This window comes from Coregonus lavaretus (genome assembly GCF_964263955.1).
Source record: "Coregonus lavaretus genome assembly, chromosome: 21".
Taxonomy (NCBI): Eukaryota; Metazoa; Chordata; class Actinopteri; order Salmoniformes; family Salmonidae; genus Coregonus; species Coregonus lavaretus.
The window spans coordinates 33,897,078-33,913,431 of record NC_140008.1 but is presented as its reverse complement, the minus strand read 5'-3'; the positions used below and the strand labels follow the sequence as shown (position 1 = coordinate 33,913,431).

Genomic DNA, 16,354 nt, shown 5'->3' with positions numbered 1-16,354 from the left:
GAGGAATCCCCCACAAAATGGTAAATAGCCACCCACAGACCGCCCACACCAATCCAACCCCAACAACCAGTATAAAAACTCAGCAAAAAAAGAAACGTCCCTTTTTCAGGACCCTGTCTTTGTGAAAATACAAATAACTTCACATATCTTCATTGTAAAGGGTTTAAACACTGTTTCCCATGCTTGTTCAATGAACCATAAACAATTAATGAACATGCACCTGTTGAACGGTCGTTAAGACACTAACAGCTTACAGACAGTAGGCAATTAAGGTCACAGTTATGAAAACTTAGGACACTAAAGAGGCCTTTCTACTGACTCTGAAAAACACCAAAAGAAAGATGCCCAGGGTCCCTGCTCATCTGCGTGAATGTGCCTTAGGTATGCTGCAAGGAGGCATGAGGACTGCAGATGTGGCCAGGGCAATAAATTGCAATGTCTGTACTGTGAGACGCCTAAGACAGCGCTACAGGGAGACAGGACGGACAGCTGATCGTCCTCGCAGTGGCAGACCACGTGTAACAACACCTGCAAAGGATCGGTACATCTAAACATCACACCTGCGGGACAGGTACAGGATGGCAACACCAGGAACGCACAATCCCTCCATCAGTGCTCAGACTGTCCGCAATAGGCTGAGAGAGGCTGGACTGAGGGCTTGTAGGCCTGTTGTAAGGCAGGTCCTCACCAGACATCATCGGCAACAATGTCGCCTATGGGCACAAACCCACCGTTGCTGGACCAGACAGGACTGGCAAAAAGTGTTCTTCACTGACGAGTCGCGGTTTTGTCTCACCAGGGGTGATGGTCGGATTCGCGTTTATAGTCAAAGGAATGAGCGTTACACCGAGGCCTGTACTCTGGAGCGGGATTGATTTGGAGGTGGAGGGTCCGTCATGGTCTGGGGCGGTGTGTCACAGCATCATCGGACTGAGCTTGTTGTCATTGCAGGCAATCTCAACACTGTGCGTTACAGGGAAGACATCCTCCTCCCTCATGTGGTACCCTTCCTGCAGGCTCATCCTGACATGACAATGCCACCAGCCATACTGCTCGTTCTGTGCTTGATTTCCTGCAAGACAGGAATGTCAGTGTTCTGCCATGGCCAGCGAAGAGCCCGGATCTCAATCCCATTGAGCACATCTGGGACCTGTTGGATCGGAGTGTGAGGGCTAGGGCCATTCCCCCCAGAAATGTCCGGGAACTTGCAGGTGCCTTGGTGGAAGAGTGGGGTAACATCTCACTGCAAGAACTGGCAAATCTAGTGCAGTCTATGAGGAGGAGATGCACTGCAGTACTTAATGCAGCTGGATACTGTTACTTTTGATTTTGACCCCCCCTTTGTTCAGGGACACATTATTCAATTTTTGTTACTCACATGTCTGTGGAACTTGTTCAGTTTATGTCTCAGTTGTTGAATCTTGTTATGTTCATACAAATATTTACACATGTTAAGTTTGCTGAAAATAAACGCAGTTGACAGTGAGAGGACGTTAATTTTTTTTGCTGAGTTTAGTATAAATTCGCTATGTTTAACAAGTAGTATGAAGCTGCGGCTTGGAGTATTGCTTCTCCATACTATGTAATGTATTCCCTGTGAATCTGGTGATGTGTTTTTCCCCTGTTCAGAGAAATTTGTCGCTTGCATTATTTACCCTAAAGTAGTGCGAAAATACCAGGTTTTGATCACTAGATGCTGCTGTTCCTGCTATACCGCCATACTCATCCATTGTGCTGGTCTCTTGTGTTTATTAAATAGATCACAACATTTCCTTTACAACTTTGGGTAGAAAACCAATTAGGGCTGTCCCCACCCAAAATAATATATTGGTCAACAGAGAGTATTAAGACTAAACAGGACGCACTCTTAGGCCTACAGCTTGATGGAGGTTACACAAGGCTTCTATACAAAGCCTACTAATGATAACAACATTACATATTATTTTAATGATAATCATAATAATAATTGTAATAAAAACAATAAGAAGGAGATTTTAAAAAAGGAGGTTATAGGCGTCGAGAGCTGCGTGCATATTATGTGTGACAAACAGGTGCTGTTAGGTTACAATATTATTTTTCTGCCTATTTGGAACAGTGTTAACACTAAATAAAGTAATACTAGTCTGTTCTAACGGGGAAAAAAGTAAAGCCTTTATTACAGCATAGCAAAGATTGCACTTGAAGAAACGTTCAAAGTTCTTGATATTTTCTGGATTGACTGACCTTCATGTCTTAAAGTAATGATGGACTGTCGTTTCTCTTTGCTTATTTGAGCTGTTCTTGCCATAATATGGACTTGGTCTTTTACCAAATAGGGCTATCTTCTGTATACCCCCCCCCCCCCCCCCTCCCCCCTTGTCACAACACAACTGATTGGCTAAAACACATTAAGAAGGAAAGAAATTCCACAAATTAACTATTAAGAAGGCACACCTGCTAATTGAAATACATTCCAGGTGACTACCTCATGAAGCTGGTTGAGAGAATGCCAAGAGTGTGCAAAGCTGTCATCAAGGCAAAGGGTGGCTATTTGAAGAATCTCAAATATAAAATATATTTTGATTTGATTAACACTTTTTTGGTTACTACATGATTCCATATGTGTTTTTATTATTCTACAATGTAAAAAATAGTAAAAATAAAGAAAAACCTTTGAATGAGTAGGCATGTCCAAACTTTTGACTGGTACTGTACATACACAACATGAGCAAATGTATGTGGACAGCTGCTCGTCAAACATCTCATTACAAAATCATTGACATTAATATGTAGTTGGTCCCCCCTTTGCTGCTATGACAGCCTCCACTCTTCTGGGAAGGCTTTCCACTAGATGTTGGAACATTGCTGTGGGGACTTGCTTCCATTTAGCCACAAGAGCATTAGTGAGGTCGGGTGCTGATGTTGGAAGATTAGGCCTGGCTCGTAGTCGGCGTTCCAATTCATCCCAAAGGTGTTCGATGGGGTTGAGGTCAGGGCTCTGTAAAGCCAATCAAGTTCTTCCACACCGATCTCAACAAACCATTTGTGTATGGACCTCGCTTTATGCACGGGGGCATTGTCATGCTGAAACAGGAAAGGGCCTTCCCCAAACTTTTGCCACAAAGTTGCACAGAATCGTCTAGAATGTCATTGTGTGCTGTAGGGCCTCCTGTAGCTCAGTTGGTAGAGCATGGCGCATGCAACGCCAGGGTTGTTGGTTCGATTCCCACGTGGGGAATGTATGCACTCACTAACTGTAAGTCGCTCTGGATAAGAGCGTCTGCTAAATGACTAAAATCTAAAATGAAATGTAGCGTTAAGACTCCCCTTCACTGGAACTAAGGGGCCTAGCCCGAACCATGAAAAACAGCCCCTGTCCATTATTCCTCCTCCACCAAACTTTACAGTTGGCACTATGGATAGGGGCACTATGCATTGGGGCAAGTAGCGTTCTCCTGGCATCCACCAAACCCAGATTTGTCCGTTGGACTGCCAGATGGTGATGCGTGATTCATCACTCCAGAGAAAGCGTTTCCACTGCTCCAGAGTCCAATGTCGGCGAGCTTTACACCACTCCAGCAGATGCTTGGCATTGCGCATGGTGATCTTAGGCTTGTGTGCAGCTGCTTGGCCATGGAAACCCATTTCATGAAGCTCCCGACGAACAGTTATTGTGCTGATGTTTCTTCCAGAGGCAGTTTGGAACTCGGTAGTGAATGTTGCAACTGAGGACAGACGATTTTTATGCGGTCCCGTTCTGTGAGCTTGTGTGGCCTATCACTTTGCGGCTGAGCAGTTGTTGCTCCGAGACATTGCCACTTCACAATAACAGCACTTACAGTTGACCGGGGCAGCTCAAGCTGGGCAGATATTTGACGAACTGACTTGTTGGAAAGGTGGCATCCTATGACGGTGCCACGTTGAAAGTCACTGAGCTCTTCAGTAAGGCCATTCTACTGCCAATGTTTGTCTATGGAGATTGCATGGCTGTGTGATCGATTGTATATACCTGTAAGGTGCCAAATCCACTAATTTGAAGGGGTGTCCACATACTTTTGTATATATAGTTTATGTACCTCAATTTCCTCGTTCCCCTGCACATCAACTCAGTACTGGTACCCAGTGCATTTGCCAAGTTATCTTTGTTTATTTATTATTATTATTATTATTATTATTATTATTATTATGTGTTTTACTTTTCGATTATTTCTCCATTTTCTTTCTATCTGCATTGTTGAGAAGGGCCCGTAAGTAAGCATTTCACTGTTAGTCTACACCTGTTGTTTACAAAGCTTGTGACAAATAACATTTTATTTGATTATAGTGTTTTGCAATTGTAATCGTATTGGGTTGCGTGGATTTAATGGTAAATGCCAATATATACAGTGCTTTCAGAAATAATTCACACTCCTTAACGTTTTCCACATTTTGTTGTGTTACAAAGTGGGATTAACATTGATTTGTCATTTTCTGTCAACAATCTCCACAAAATACTCTGTAATGTCAACATTTAAAAAAAGGGAAAAAATAGTTAGCATTTAACACTAATATATCTTGATTAGATAAGTCTTCAACCCCCTGAGTCAATACATGTTAGAATCACCTTTGGCAGTGATTACAGCTGTGAGTCTTTCTGGGTAATTCTCTAAGAGCTTTGAACACCTGGATTGCACAATATTTGCCCATTATTCTTTAAAGAATTCTTCAAGCTCTGCCAAGTTGGTTGTTGATCATTCAGATTAGACAGCCATTTTCAAGTATTGCCATAGATTTTCAAGCCAATTTAAATCAAAACTGTACTAGGCCATTCATGATTATTCAATGTCGTCTTGGTAAGCAATCCAGTGTATATTTGGTCTTGTGTTTTAGGCCTTGTGTTGTCCTGCTGAAAGGTACATTTGTCTATCTTTGTCTGTAGATGCTAAATCCATTGTGTAATTGAAACTAAGTATAACGAACACTAATTGAAATGATTGGAGCGCTCAAGAAAGGCAAAGTCAACAAGTGAAGGAAGGCTATAATCGGTAACATCAGTAACAAACTATTGGGTTAAAGTGGTTTTCAGTTATTGCAGAAGATAATCTGTTCTCAGTGATTTACTGGTAACTAAATTAAATGTTTCCATCTAAAAGCACAATTTTAATGGGTGGTAATTTAAGAGGATAAGAGACTAACAGGAAACTCTACAACACTGACACAATGCATGCTTATCTACCTCCAGAGGTACTCAGCCAAATCCAATCACGTCTAGAACGCAATAGCCTAATACGGACATGGCGTGATACTGGAAATTAGGCTATTGAATCTAACACATATACACCTGACTGGAACCATCCAATCTCTCTGAATGGCGGCACAATCCAATCAGTGACCAGATGCGTTTTAATAATACAGTGACGGAAAAAAGTATTTGATCCCCTGCTGATTTTGTACGTTTGCCCACTGACAAAGAAATGATCAGTCTATAATGTTAATGGTAGGTTTATTTGAACAGTGAGAGACAGAATAACAACAACAAAAAATCCAGAAAAACGCATGTAGAAAATGTTATAAATTGATTTGCATTTTAATGAGGGAAATAAGTATTTGACCCCCTCTCAATCAGAAAGATTTCTGGCTCCCAGGTGTCTTTTATACAGGTAACGAGCTGAGATTAAGAGCACACTTAAAGGGAGTGCTCCTAATCTCAGTTTGTTACCTGTATAAAAAGACACCTGTCCACAGAAGCAATCAATCAATCAGATTCCAAACTCTCCACCATGGCCAAGACCAAAGAGCTCTCCAAGGATGTCAGGGACAAGATTGTAGACCTACACAAGGCTGGAATGGGCTACAAGACCATCGCCAAGCAGCTTGGTGAGAAGGTGACAACAGTTGGTGCGATTATTCGCAAATGGAAGAAACACAAAATAACTGTCAATCTCCCTCGGCCTGGGGCTCCATGCTAGATCTCACCTCGTGGAGTTGCAATGATCATGAGAACGGTGAGGAATCAGCCCAGAACTACACGGGAGGATCTTGTCAATGATCTCAAGGCAGCTGGGACCATAGTCACCAAGAAAACAGTTGGTAACACACTACGCCGTGAAGGACTGAAATCCTGCAGCGCCCGCAAGGTCCCCCTGCTCAAGAAAGCACATATACAGGCCCGTCTGAAGTTTGCCAATGAACATCTGAATGATTCAGAGGAGAACTGGGTGAAAGTGTTGTGGTCAGATGAGACCAAAATGGAGCTCTTTGGCATCAACTCAACTCGCCGTGTTTGAAGGAGGAGGAATGCTGCCTATGACCCCAAGAACACCATCCCCCACCATCAAACATAGAGGTGGAAACATTATGCTTTGGGGGTGTTTTTCTGCTAAGGGGACAGGACAACTTCACCGCATCAAAGGGACGATGGACGGGGCCATGTACCGTCAAATCTTGGATGAGAACCTCCTTCCCTCAGCCAGGGCATTGAAAATGGGTCGTGGATGGGTATTCCAGCATGACAATGACCCAAAACACACGGCCAAGGCAACAAAGGAGTGGCTCAAGAAGAAGCACATTAAGGTCCTGGAGTGGCCTAGCCAGTCTCCAGACATTAATCCCATAGAAAATCTGTGGAGGGACCTGAAGGTTCGAGTTGCCAAATGTCAGCCTCGAAACCTTAATGACTTGGAGAAGATCTGCAAAGAGGAGTGGGACAAAATCCATCCTGAGATGTGTGCAAACCTGGTGGCCGACAACAAGAAACGTCTCACCTCTGTGATTGCCAACAAGGGTTTTGCCACCAAGTAATCAATCAAGTCATGTTTTGCAGAGGGGTCAAATACTTATTTCCCTCATTAAAATGCATATCAATGTATAACATTTTTGAAGTGTGTTTTTCTGGATTTTGTTGTTGTTATTCTGTCTCTCACTGTTCAAATAAACCTACCATTTAAATGATAGACTGATCATGTCTTTGTCAGTGGGCAAACGTACAAAATCAGCAGGGGATCAAATACTTTTTTCCCTCAATGTAGGTGTAGATGGCTCTATAATAATTATGCCTCTTGCTGTATGTGTACAGTAGGGTGTCGAGGGGTGTTTGAGATATTTCCTAAACAGAAAGAGCAGCAAACAGATGCTGTCAAATCAACACAGCAGCTAAGCAACATTCCTCCTACTTCTAAAGCCTTAAGCTAATAGAGGCGATACAAACAAGACCTGAGAAAGACATGTTTCATCAAACGTCACTGCACATCTGAGTGAGTCAGCGAGGGAGGAGGGTTTGTGTGTAAACAGGAAAGCAAGGTCAGGGTCTATCATTGAAAAGTAATGAGGAAAATCGGGTATTGGAACTTCAGCTTATTTCCTAAATTGACTTAATGGAAATGGAATGGATCCCGACCCTGCAGGAAAGATATGGCCAATATGAACTATGGCAGAGTGGGGTTCAGTTGTGTTGGTGTACACAGTGAGGTGAGGTGGTGTGGTCTGTAGTGGAGTGAGGTACAGTGTGTTCTTTACCAGCTGTGGGTCGATCTCCCCGACAGATTGACTCTGCACGGCATTGAGGAGCTCCTCCAATTCGCTGAAGGAAAGTTTGCTCAGCTTGAGCTTGTCCATTGCCAGGTGATGGTGTTCACCATGGAACAGTCTCCTCCACAGATTATCCCTGCGACAGTGGCCCATGGCCTGCTCCACGCTCGCCTGGATCTGCCTCCGCGCACAGCCCACCTGGATGGATGATTTAGTCAATTTATTCGACTAATTTAAAATACATTGCCTATAACCTCATGTATATGCCATAGCAGCAATAACTACTACATAAATATATTGGTACACGGATTTATTTAGTTATACTAACATAGTAACATATTCCTTTTGTATAGAAATGAACCTAGTATGAAATAGTAACCTACAGTTGCCTCATCCACGTGAGTACAACAATACACACATTAACTAGTTCAAGATTAAAACCACAATTAAGTTATAGCGGTCCTGGAGAACCCTACCTCCTGATTGAGTAGGGGGAACAGAGGAGAGGGGTAGAGGAGTCCCTGGGCCCCAGACCCAGACCTCCGGGGGCCAGTCAGGGGGTAGAACTCGTTCCCATCGCTGGGGATAGAGATGGCCGTGTCTGGGGCTGAGGTTGCAGTGGGGGTCTCCTCCCAGAGGTCTGGATCAGGGTCCCGTGCCCCGCCCGGTTCTGTCCCTCTCTCAAGAGGAACCCTTCCTCCCAGGTCGCGGGCCTCACGGTGTATCTGGGGAAGCTTTTTGAAGCGCCGCATGTCAGCAGTCAGCCGGGGGAACAGCTCTCGCTGACTGGTCATGATCACGTAGTAACGCAGCCTGAAACATTAACACACACATGGTCACATCCCACACACACTGTCAATGTCAAAGCAGTGCAATAAACTTCATACATACATAGAGATATTGGTACAGTACACTGTTTCATATTGTGTAACCTACTGTATAGAATACTAACCTACTGTTTTCAATAGCAACCTACTGTATGAAATTATAACCTTCCCCAATTTCCAAAATAAACAATTTCCCACAGGATTTCAGAGGATTGAAGAAAGGGAAAGGGGGATACCTAGTCAGTTGCACAACTGAATGTATTCAACCAAAACGTGTCTTCCTCATTTAACCCATACCCTCCGAACCAGAGGTCTTAATCGACGTCCGCGTCATCGGCACCCGTTGTTGGGGGTTAACTGCCTTGCTCAAGGACAAAAGAGAGCAACATGGTTTTTACCACATGTATACCCTGGACTAACCCATCTGACTAGGTGTAATTACTTCCCCCATCCATTGTGTGATATTTATACAGGTGGGTCTAATCATGGACGCTGATTGGTTAAAACCGCATTCCAGCACGTGTCTATTCCACAAGTTACCACCAGCTAAATCTATGATGCTAAAATGGCTATTTACTCTGTTCCATCTGACTTTGCAATCCACTGTCTCATCAGCTCAGCCAAGCAATATATATACTAGATCTACACTGGACCTCAGCAGATGTCGCTCTCCCTCCGACTGCTCCTCAAACGGAGCGGCATTGTGACACACCAGCAGGGACACGTCAAAATCGTCATGGTGACGCAGGCCTTCCAGGTCCTTGTAAGAGCCAGAGCTAGAGGAGAAGAATAGGTCATGAATAATGTATATTTTAGAGTCACGGAGGTGTGTGTGTGTGTGTCCATAAACTACCTGTTCCACAGCGCCACCAGAGCATACTCATGCAGGTCAGAGCTGGGTGGCGCTCCCTTCTTGCCTTCGCTGGTCATTGCAACCTTGGACATGCGAAGGGGCTTCATGCCGTAGGTGCCAGCGTGGTCAGTGATGTAGTTATACAGCTGGTGGGCTGTGATCATCCCCGTAGAGATAGAGAAACTCCCTGACAGACAGACAGGTAGAAGCATGAGCTCACTGACAGGACATAAGCCTAGATTCAACCCAACACAGATTAGTAACCTGCGCACAGCGATAGACTTTCAAAGGCAATTTCCCCGATGTCCACAGAGATCATGCTCACTGTTAGGCTCAGGGTCAAGCAGAAATCACATGAGAAAGTCAATCGCAAGCACAGGTGGTTAATCTGTGTTGGTTTTAATTCTGGCCTTAGTCTTAAACATGTTCCTACTGCTGGGACTAATTTCAGTAACAACATCAGGGTCTAGTTGTTTAGGTGGGCTGGGTCAGACTCACCCTGGAAGACGTGATTGCGTCCGAACTTGGGGATGTCAGGGTGATGAGCTATGAAGTCCTCCAGGAAGCCAGTGAGCTGGTATCCCTGCCGCAGGGTCATGTGACAGCCCACCAGGTACTGGTGCACCACCCGTAGGTGGAAGTCATAGCTGAACGAGTGCACGTGCATCAGGTCACGCACCTTATCACACTCCTCTGTGAACAGCATGGAGAGCTGGAGGAGAGAGAGGGAGGGGGTGACACAGTGTAGACACTCCCTACCAAGTTCTTTAAGGGCTGCAGGGATGGAATGGGATACATCACACACACACACACACACACACACACACAGTCGCACAAGCATAGACATGCACGCACGCACACACACACACCATGGAACCTACCAAACACCTTCTCCAGAGGAAGAAGATCCCCATGACCTACCCTACCCAGCATTCTTAGCATCCTCAGATCATGACCTTAAACCCCAAGCCTCTTTTCTCAAGTCCATCCATTCACAAAATCATTAGAATTCTCCTGGATTAATATCAAGGCAGTATTGGCAGTATCATATGCACAATTCAATGTTTTATAATAATGTTTCTGAAGTTAGGCCTAGCTCCTCTGTCTCTTGGCATTGCTATCTGTCTAGTGTCTAATAGTAATAGCAGTCCCATTAAACTCGTCTACATCGGTAGGAAATACGTCCCTGCTGTTTCAGCCATTCCACAGCCATTGTCTGTCTGTGTTGTATCTATCCAATTTGTGGCAGCATGCACTTAAATTGCTTATGCTGCAACGCTACTCCCACCCCTCCTTTGTGAGAGCCTTTTATAAGCAACTGTGATATCAATCAACTTCACAATTATATCTTATTTAATTAAATCCAACATCAAAGCGGAGGCTTACAAAAGCATTAATGGCTAAATGCAAATGTTTGCGGTGAGAGGCTGGTGCATGCAGTAATTACTACACATTAACAGGAGCTAGGGTTCCAGGAGGGGTGTTCGGAAGGGGAAGGGGGGTAAATGCTATTACTGCTGCTGCTTTCATCTTGACCGTTTGCCTGGAACAAATGCAAATAGGTCTTATCTAATCCAAGAGTTAGGGGGGGGGAAACACTCACATTCAATGTCAGCACTAGTCTAGAGGCATACAGTACATTACACATCAAGAAACATTTATTTCTCTCTCCTTTTAAGTAAACGTAACAGTTGAACCTTTCACCACCTCTCTGATGAACTGAACATTTTGTACCTGACTTTGCCATCTTATTTGTGCTAGGGCAGACACCTTCAATAAAATAAATAAAATAACATTTCTGTACAGACTGTAGAAGAGATTGAAGGCTAGAACTGGTAGTGTAATGTCAGAAGTCGGAACATTATGGTACAGAGCAGTTTAGTAGGTAAATGGTTATGTTGGTCAGTGTTCCCCATTGGAGCTGGAGAGATCTGGAGCCTCTGACCCCTGAGTCCATAGGGCAGCGGAAGCTATTAGGAGTACAAACTTCCCTTTAGCAGTGAAACCACAGGGACACAATATAATACTATTTAATTTTGTGAGCGGAACAACACATTTATTAGGGACCTTTTAGCAACAACACTGAATTAATTGCTCAGTCATTTCTTGCATTAATTGCTCAGGCGTTCATATCTAAAAACTATTTTGGGTATACCTTTGAAACTTGCCTGTATCTTTAACTTAGTGTTTATGTTAAACCCCTTTCAAACTGTGCTAGCAAAGAGGTGGTGAAACACATATAACTTAGTAAAAAAGTCAATTATCGATACAGTGCCTTGCAAAATTATTCATCCCACTTGGCGTTTTTCCTATTTTGTTGCATTACAACCTGTAATTGAAATTGATTTTTATAATAATCCAAATTGGTGAAGTGAAAAAAATTATAACGGAAAAGTGGTGCGTGCATATGTATTCACCCCCTTTGCTATGAAGCCCCTAAATAAGATCTGGTGCAACCAATTACCTTCAGAAGTCACATAATTAGTTAAATAAAGTCCACCTGTGTGCAATCTAAGTGTCACATGATCTGTCACATGATCTCAGTATATTTACAGTGGGGAAAAAAAGTATTTAGTCAGCCACCAATTGTGCAAGTTCTACCACTTAAAAAGATGAGAGGCCTGTAATTTTCATCATATGTACACGTCAACTATGACAGACAAAATGAGAAAAAAAAATCCTGAAAATCACATTGTAGGATTTTTAATGAATTTATTTGCAAATTATGGTGGAAAATAAACAAAAGTTTCTCAATACTTTGTTATATACCCTTTGTTGGCAATGACACAGGTCAAACATTTTCTGTAAGTCTTCACAAGGTTTTCACACACTGTTGCTGGTATTTTGGCCCATTCCTCCATTCAGATCTCCTCTAGAGCAGTGATGTTTTGGGGCTGTCGCTGGGCAACACGGACTTTCAACTCCCTCCAAAGATTTTCTATGGGGTTGAGATCTGGAGACTGGCTAGGCCACTCCAGGACCTTGAAATGCTTCTTACGAAGCCACTCCTTCGTTGCCCGGGCGGTGTGTTTGGGATCATTGTCATGCTGAAAGACCCAGCCACGTTTCATCTTCAATGCCCTTGCTGATGGAAGGAGGTTTTCACTCAAAATCTCACGATACATGGCCCCATTCATTCTTTCCTTTACACGGATCAGTCGTCCTGGTCCCTTTGCAGAAAAACAGCCCCAAAGCATGATGTTTCCACCCCCATGCTTCACAGTAGGTATGGTGTTCTTTGGATGCAACTCAGCATTCTTTGTCCTCCAAACACGACGAGTTGAGTTTTTACCAAAAAGTTCTATTTTGGTTTCATCTGACCATATGACATTCTCCCAATCCTCTTCTGGATCATCCAAATGCACTCTAGCAAACTTCAGACGGGCCTGGACATGTACTGGCTTAAGCAGGGGGACACGTCTGGCACTGCAGGATTTGAGTCCCTGGCGGCGTAGTGTGTTACTGATGGTAGGCTTTGTTACTTTGGTCCCAGCTCTCTGCAGGTCATTCACTAGGTCCCCCCTTGTGGTTCTGGGATTTTTGCTCACCGTTCTTGTGATCATTTTGACCCCACGGGGTGAGATCTTGCGTGGAGCCCCAGATCGAGGGAGATTATCAGTGGTCTTGTATGTCTTCCATTTCCTAATAATTGCTCCCACAGTTGATTTCTTCAAACCAAGCTGCTTACCTATTGCAGATTCAGTCTTCCCAGCCTGGTGCAGGTCTACAATTTTGTTTCTGGTGTCCTTTGACAGCTCTTTGGTCTTGGCCATAGTGGAGTTTGGAGTGTGACTGTTTGAGGTTGTGGACAGGTGTCTTTTATACTGATAACAAGTTCAAACAGGTGCCATTAATACAGGTAACGAGTGGAGGACAGAGGAGCCTCTTAAAGAAGAAGTTACAGGTCTGTGAGAGCCAGAAATCTTGCTTGTTTGTAGGTGACCAAATACTTATTTTCCACCATAATTTGCAAATAAATTCATTAAAGATCCTACAATGTGATTTTCTGGAGAGAAAAAAAATCTCAATTTGTCTGTCATAGTTGACGTGTACCTATGATGAAAATTACAGGCCTCTCTCATCTTTTTAAGTGGGAGAACTTGCACAATTGGTGGCTGACTAAATAATTTTTTTCCCCCACTGTACACCTGTTCTGAAAGGCCCCAGAGTCTGCAACACCACTAAGCAAGGGGCACCACCAAGCAAGCGGCACCATGAAGACCAAGGAGCTCTCCAAACAGGTCAGGGACAAAGTTGTGGAGAAGTACAGATCAGGGTTGGGTTATAAAAAAAATCTGAAACTTTGAACATCCCACAGAGCACCATTAAATCCATTATTAAAAGAGGCAACAAAGAGACCAAAGATAACTCTGAAGGAGCTGCAAAGCTCCACAGCGGAGATTGGAGTATCTGTCCATAGGACACTTTAAGCCGTACACTCCACAGAGCTGGGCTTTACAGAAGAGTGGCCAGAAAAAAGCCAATGCTTAAAGAAAAAAATAAGCAAACACGTTTGGTGTTCGTCAGAAGGCATTTGGGAGACTCCCCAAACATATGGAAGAAGGTACTCTGGTCAGATGAGGAAAGCGCTATGTCTGGTGCAAACCCAACACCTCTCATCACCCCGAGAACACCATCATGCTGTGGGGATGTTTTTCGTTGGCAAGGACTGGGAAACTGGTCAGAATTGAAGGAATGTTGGATGGCGCTAAATACTGGGAAATTCTTGAGGGAAACCTGTTTCAGTCTTCCAGAGATTTGAGACTGGGACGGAGGTTCACCTTCCAGCAGGACAATGACCCTAAGCATACTGCTAAAGCAACACTTGAGTGGTTTAAGGGGAAACATTTAAATGTCTTGGAATGGCCTAGTCAAAGCCCAGACCTCAATCCAATTGAGAATCTGTGGTATGACTTAAAGATTGCTGTACACCAGCGGAACCCATCCAACTTCAAGGAGCTGGAGCGGTTTTGTCTTGAAGAATGGGCAAAAATCCCCAGTGGCTAGATGTGCCAAGCTTATAGAGACATCCCCAAAGTGACTTGCAGCTGTAATTGCTGCAAATGGTGGCTCTACAATGTATTGACTTTGGGGGGGGTGAATAGTTATGCATGCTCAAGTTATTTTTTTCCTTCTTTTTTTCTTGTTTGTTTCACAATAAAACATATTTTGCATCTTCAAAGTGGTAGGCATGTTGTGTAAATCAAATGATACAACCCCCCCCCAAAATCCATTTTAATTCCAGGTTCTAAGGCAACAAAATAGGAAAAATGCCAAGGGGAGTGAATACTTTCGCAAGCCATACAGTAGCAGCCAAAAGTTTGGACACACCTACTCATTCAAAGGTTTTTATTTATTTTTACTATTGTGTAGAATAATAGTGAAGACATCAACACTATGAAATAACACATATGGAATCATGTAGTAACCAAAAAAGTGTTAAACAAATCAAAATATATGTTATATTCTCTCAACCAGCTTCATGAGGAATGCTTTTCCAACAGTCTTGAAGGAGTTCCCACATATGCTGAGAACTTGTTGGCTTCTTTTCCTTCACTTTGCGGTCCAACTCATCCCAAACATCTCAATTGGGTTGAGGTCGGGTGATTGTGGAGGCCAGGTCATCTGATGCAGCACTCCATCACTCTCCTTCTTGGTCAAATAGCCCTTATACAGCCTGGAGGTGTGTTATGGGTCATTGTCCTGTTGAAAAACAAATGATAGTCCCACAAACGCAAACCAGATGGGATGGCATATCGCTGCAGAATGCTGTGGTAGCCATGCTGGTTAAGTGTGCCTTGAATTCTAAATAAATCACCAACAGTGTCACCAGCAAAGCACCCCCACACCATCACACCTCCTCCTCCATGCTTCACGGTGGGAACCACACATGCAGAGATCCTCCGTTCACCTACTCTGTGTCTCACAAAGACAAAAAATCTCAAATTTGGACTCATCAGACCAAAGGACAGATTTCCACCGTTCTAATGTCCATTGCTTGTGTTTCTTGGCCCAAGCAAGTCTCTTCTTCTTATTGGTGTCCTTTAGTAGTGGTTTCTTGGCAGCAATTCAACCATGAAGGCCTGATTCATGCAGTCTCCTCTGAACAGTTGATGTTGAGATGTGTCTGTTACTTGAACTCTGTGAAGCATTTATTTGGGCTGCAATCTGAGGTGCAGTTAATTGCCGATTTCTGAGGCTGGTAACTCTAATGAACTTATCCTCTGCAGCAAAGGTAACTCTGGGTCTTACTTTCCTGTGGCGGTCCTCATGAGAGCCAGTTTCATCATAGCGCTTGATGGTTTTTGCGACTGCACTTGAAGAAACTTTAAAAGTTCTTGAAATTTCCCGGATTGACTGACCTTCATGTCTTAAAGTAATGATGGACTGTCGTTTCTCTTTGCTTTTTTGAGCTGTTCTTGCAATAATATGGCCTTGGTCTTTTACCAAATAGGGCTATCTTCTGTATACCAACCCTACCTTGTCACAACACAACTGACTGGCTCAAACGCATTAAGAAGGAAAGTAATTCCACAAATTAACTTTTAACAAGGCACACCTGTTAATTGAAATGCATTCCAAGTGACTACCTCATGAAGCTGGTTGAGAGAATGCCAAGAGTGTGCAAAGTTTAACACTTTTTTGGTTACTGCATGATTCCATCTGTGTTATTTCATAGTTTTGATGTCTTCACTATTATTCTACAATGTAGAAAATAGTAAAAAATAAAAGACAAACCCTTGAATGAGAAGGTGTGTCCAAACTTTTGACTGGTACTGTATTAAAGCGCTTTTCTAATACAGAGAGACACTTTACATTAAAACAACGACAGAGGATGACAGTGGATTAGTGATGCAAAAAATAGATACAGAGAGGATTCTTAATTATCGGGGCCATCCAGGAAGCAGAGAAATCACATACGAGTTGATTGAAGTAGAGAAAGACCGAAAGGAAGGCGGGGCCAGACAGGGCCTTGACTCTAGCCTATCAGAAGCCTTGAAGAAGAAGATCCCAGATCCTTGGACCAATGGGTCACCAATCCGCAAGACCCCACACGAGGTGACATGAAGTTTCAACTACTAAATGTACTAAAATAAATCACAGACAGATGCTTGAAGACTTGATGGACATGAGAAGATTGCTCATTCCAGATTTCAGCTATATAAAAAAGACAGAAGAAAAGACAGTA

At 43.4% G+C, this 16,354-nt stretch overlaps 1 protein-coding gene across 1 annotated transcript in view; it reads right to left on the bottom strand.

Moving 5' to 3' along the window:
• LOC311149011 (KICSTOR complex protein SZT2-like) overlaps window positions 1-16,354 on the bottom strand; it is a 130,346-nt gene that overhangs the window by 16,355 nt on the left and 97,637 nt on the right. The window contains exons 68-72 of the mRNA XM_084186082.1: window positions 9,664-9,877; window positions 9,166-9,352; window positions 8,966-9,088; window positions 7,962-8,298; window positions 7,474-7,683 (exon numbers count right to left, since the gene is read on the bottom strand). Coding sequence (XP_084042208.1) covers window positions 7,474-7,683; window positions 7,962-8,298; window positions 8,966-9,088; window positions 9,166-9,352; window positions 9,664-9,877 — 1,071 coding nt within the window. The remainder of the gene's footprint in view (window positions 1-7,473; window positions 7,684-7,961; window positions 8,299-8,965; window positions 9,089-9,165; window positions 9,353-9,663; window positions 9,878-16,354) is intronic.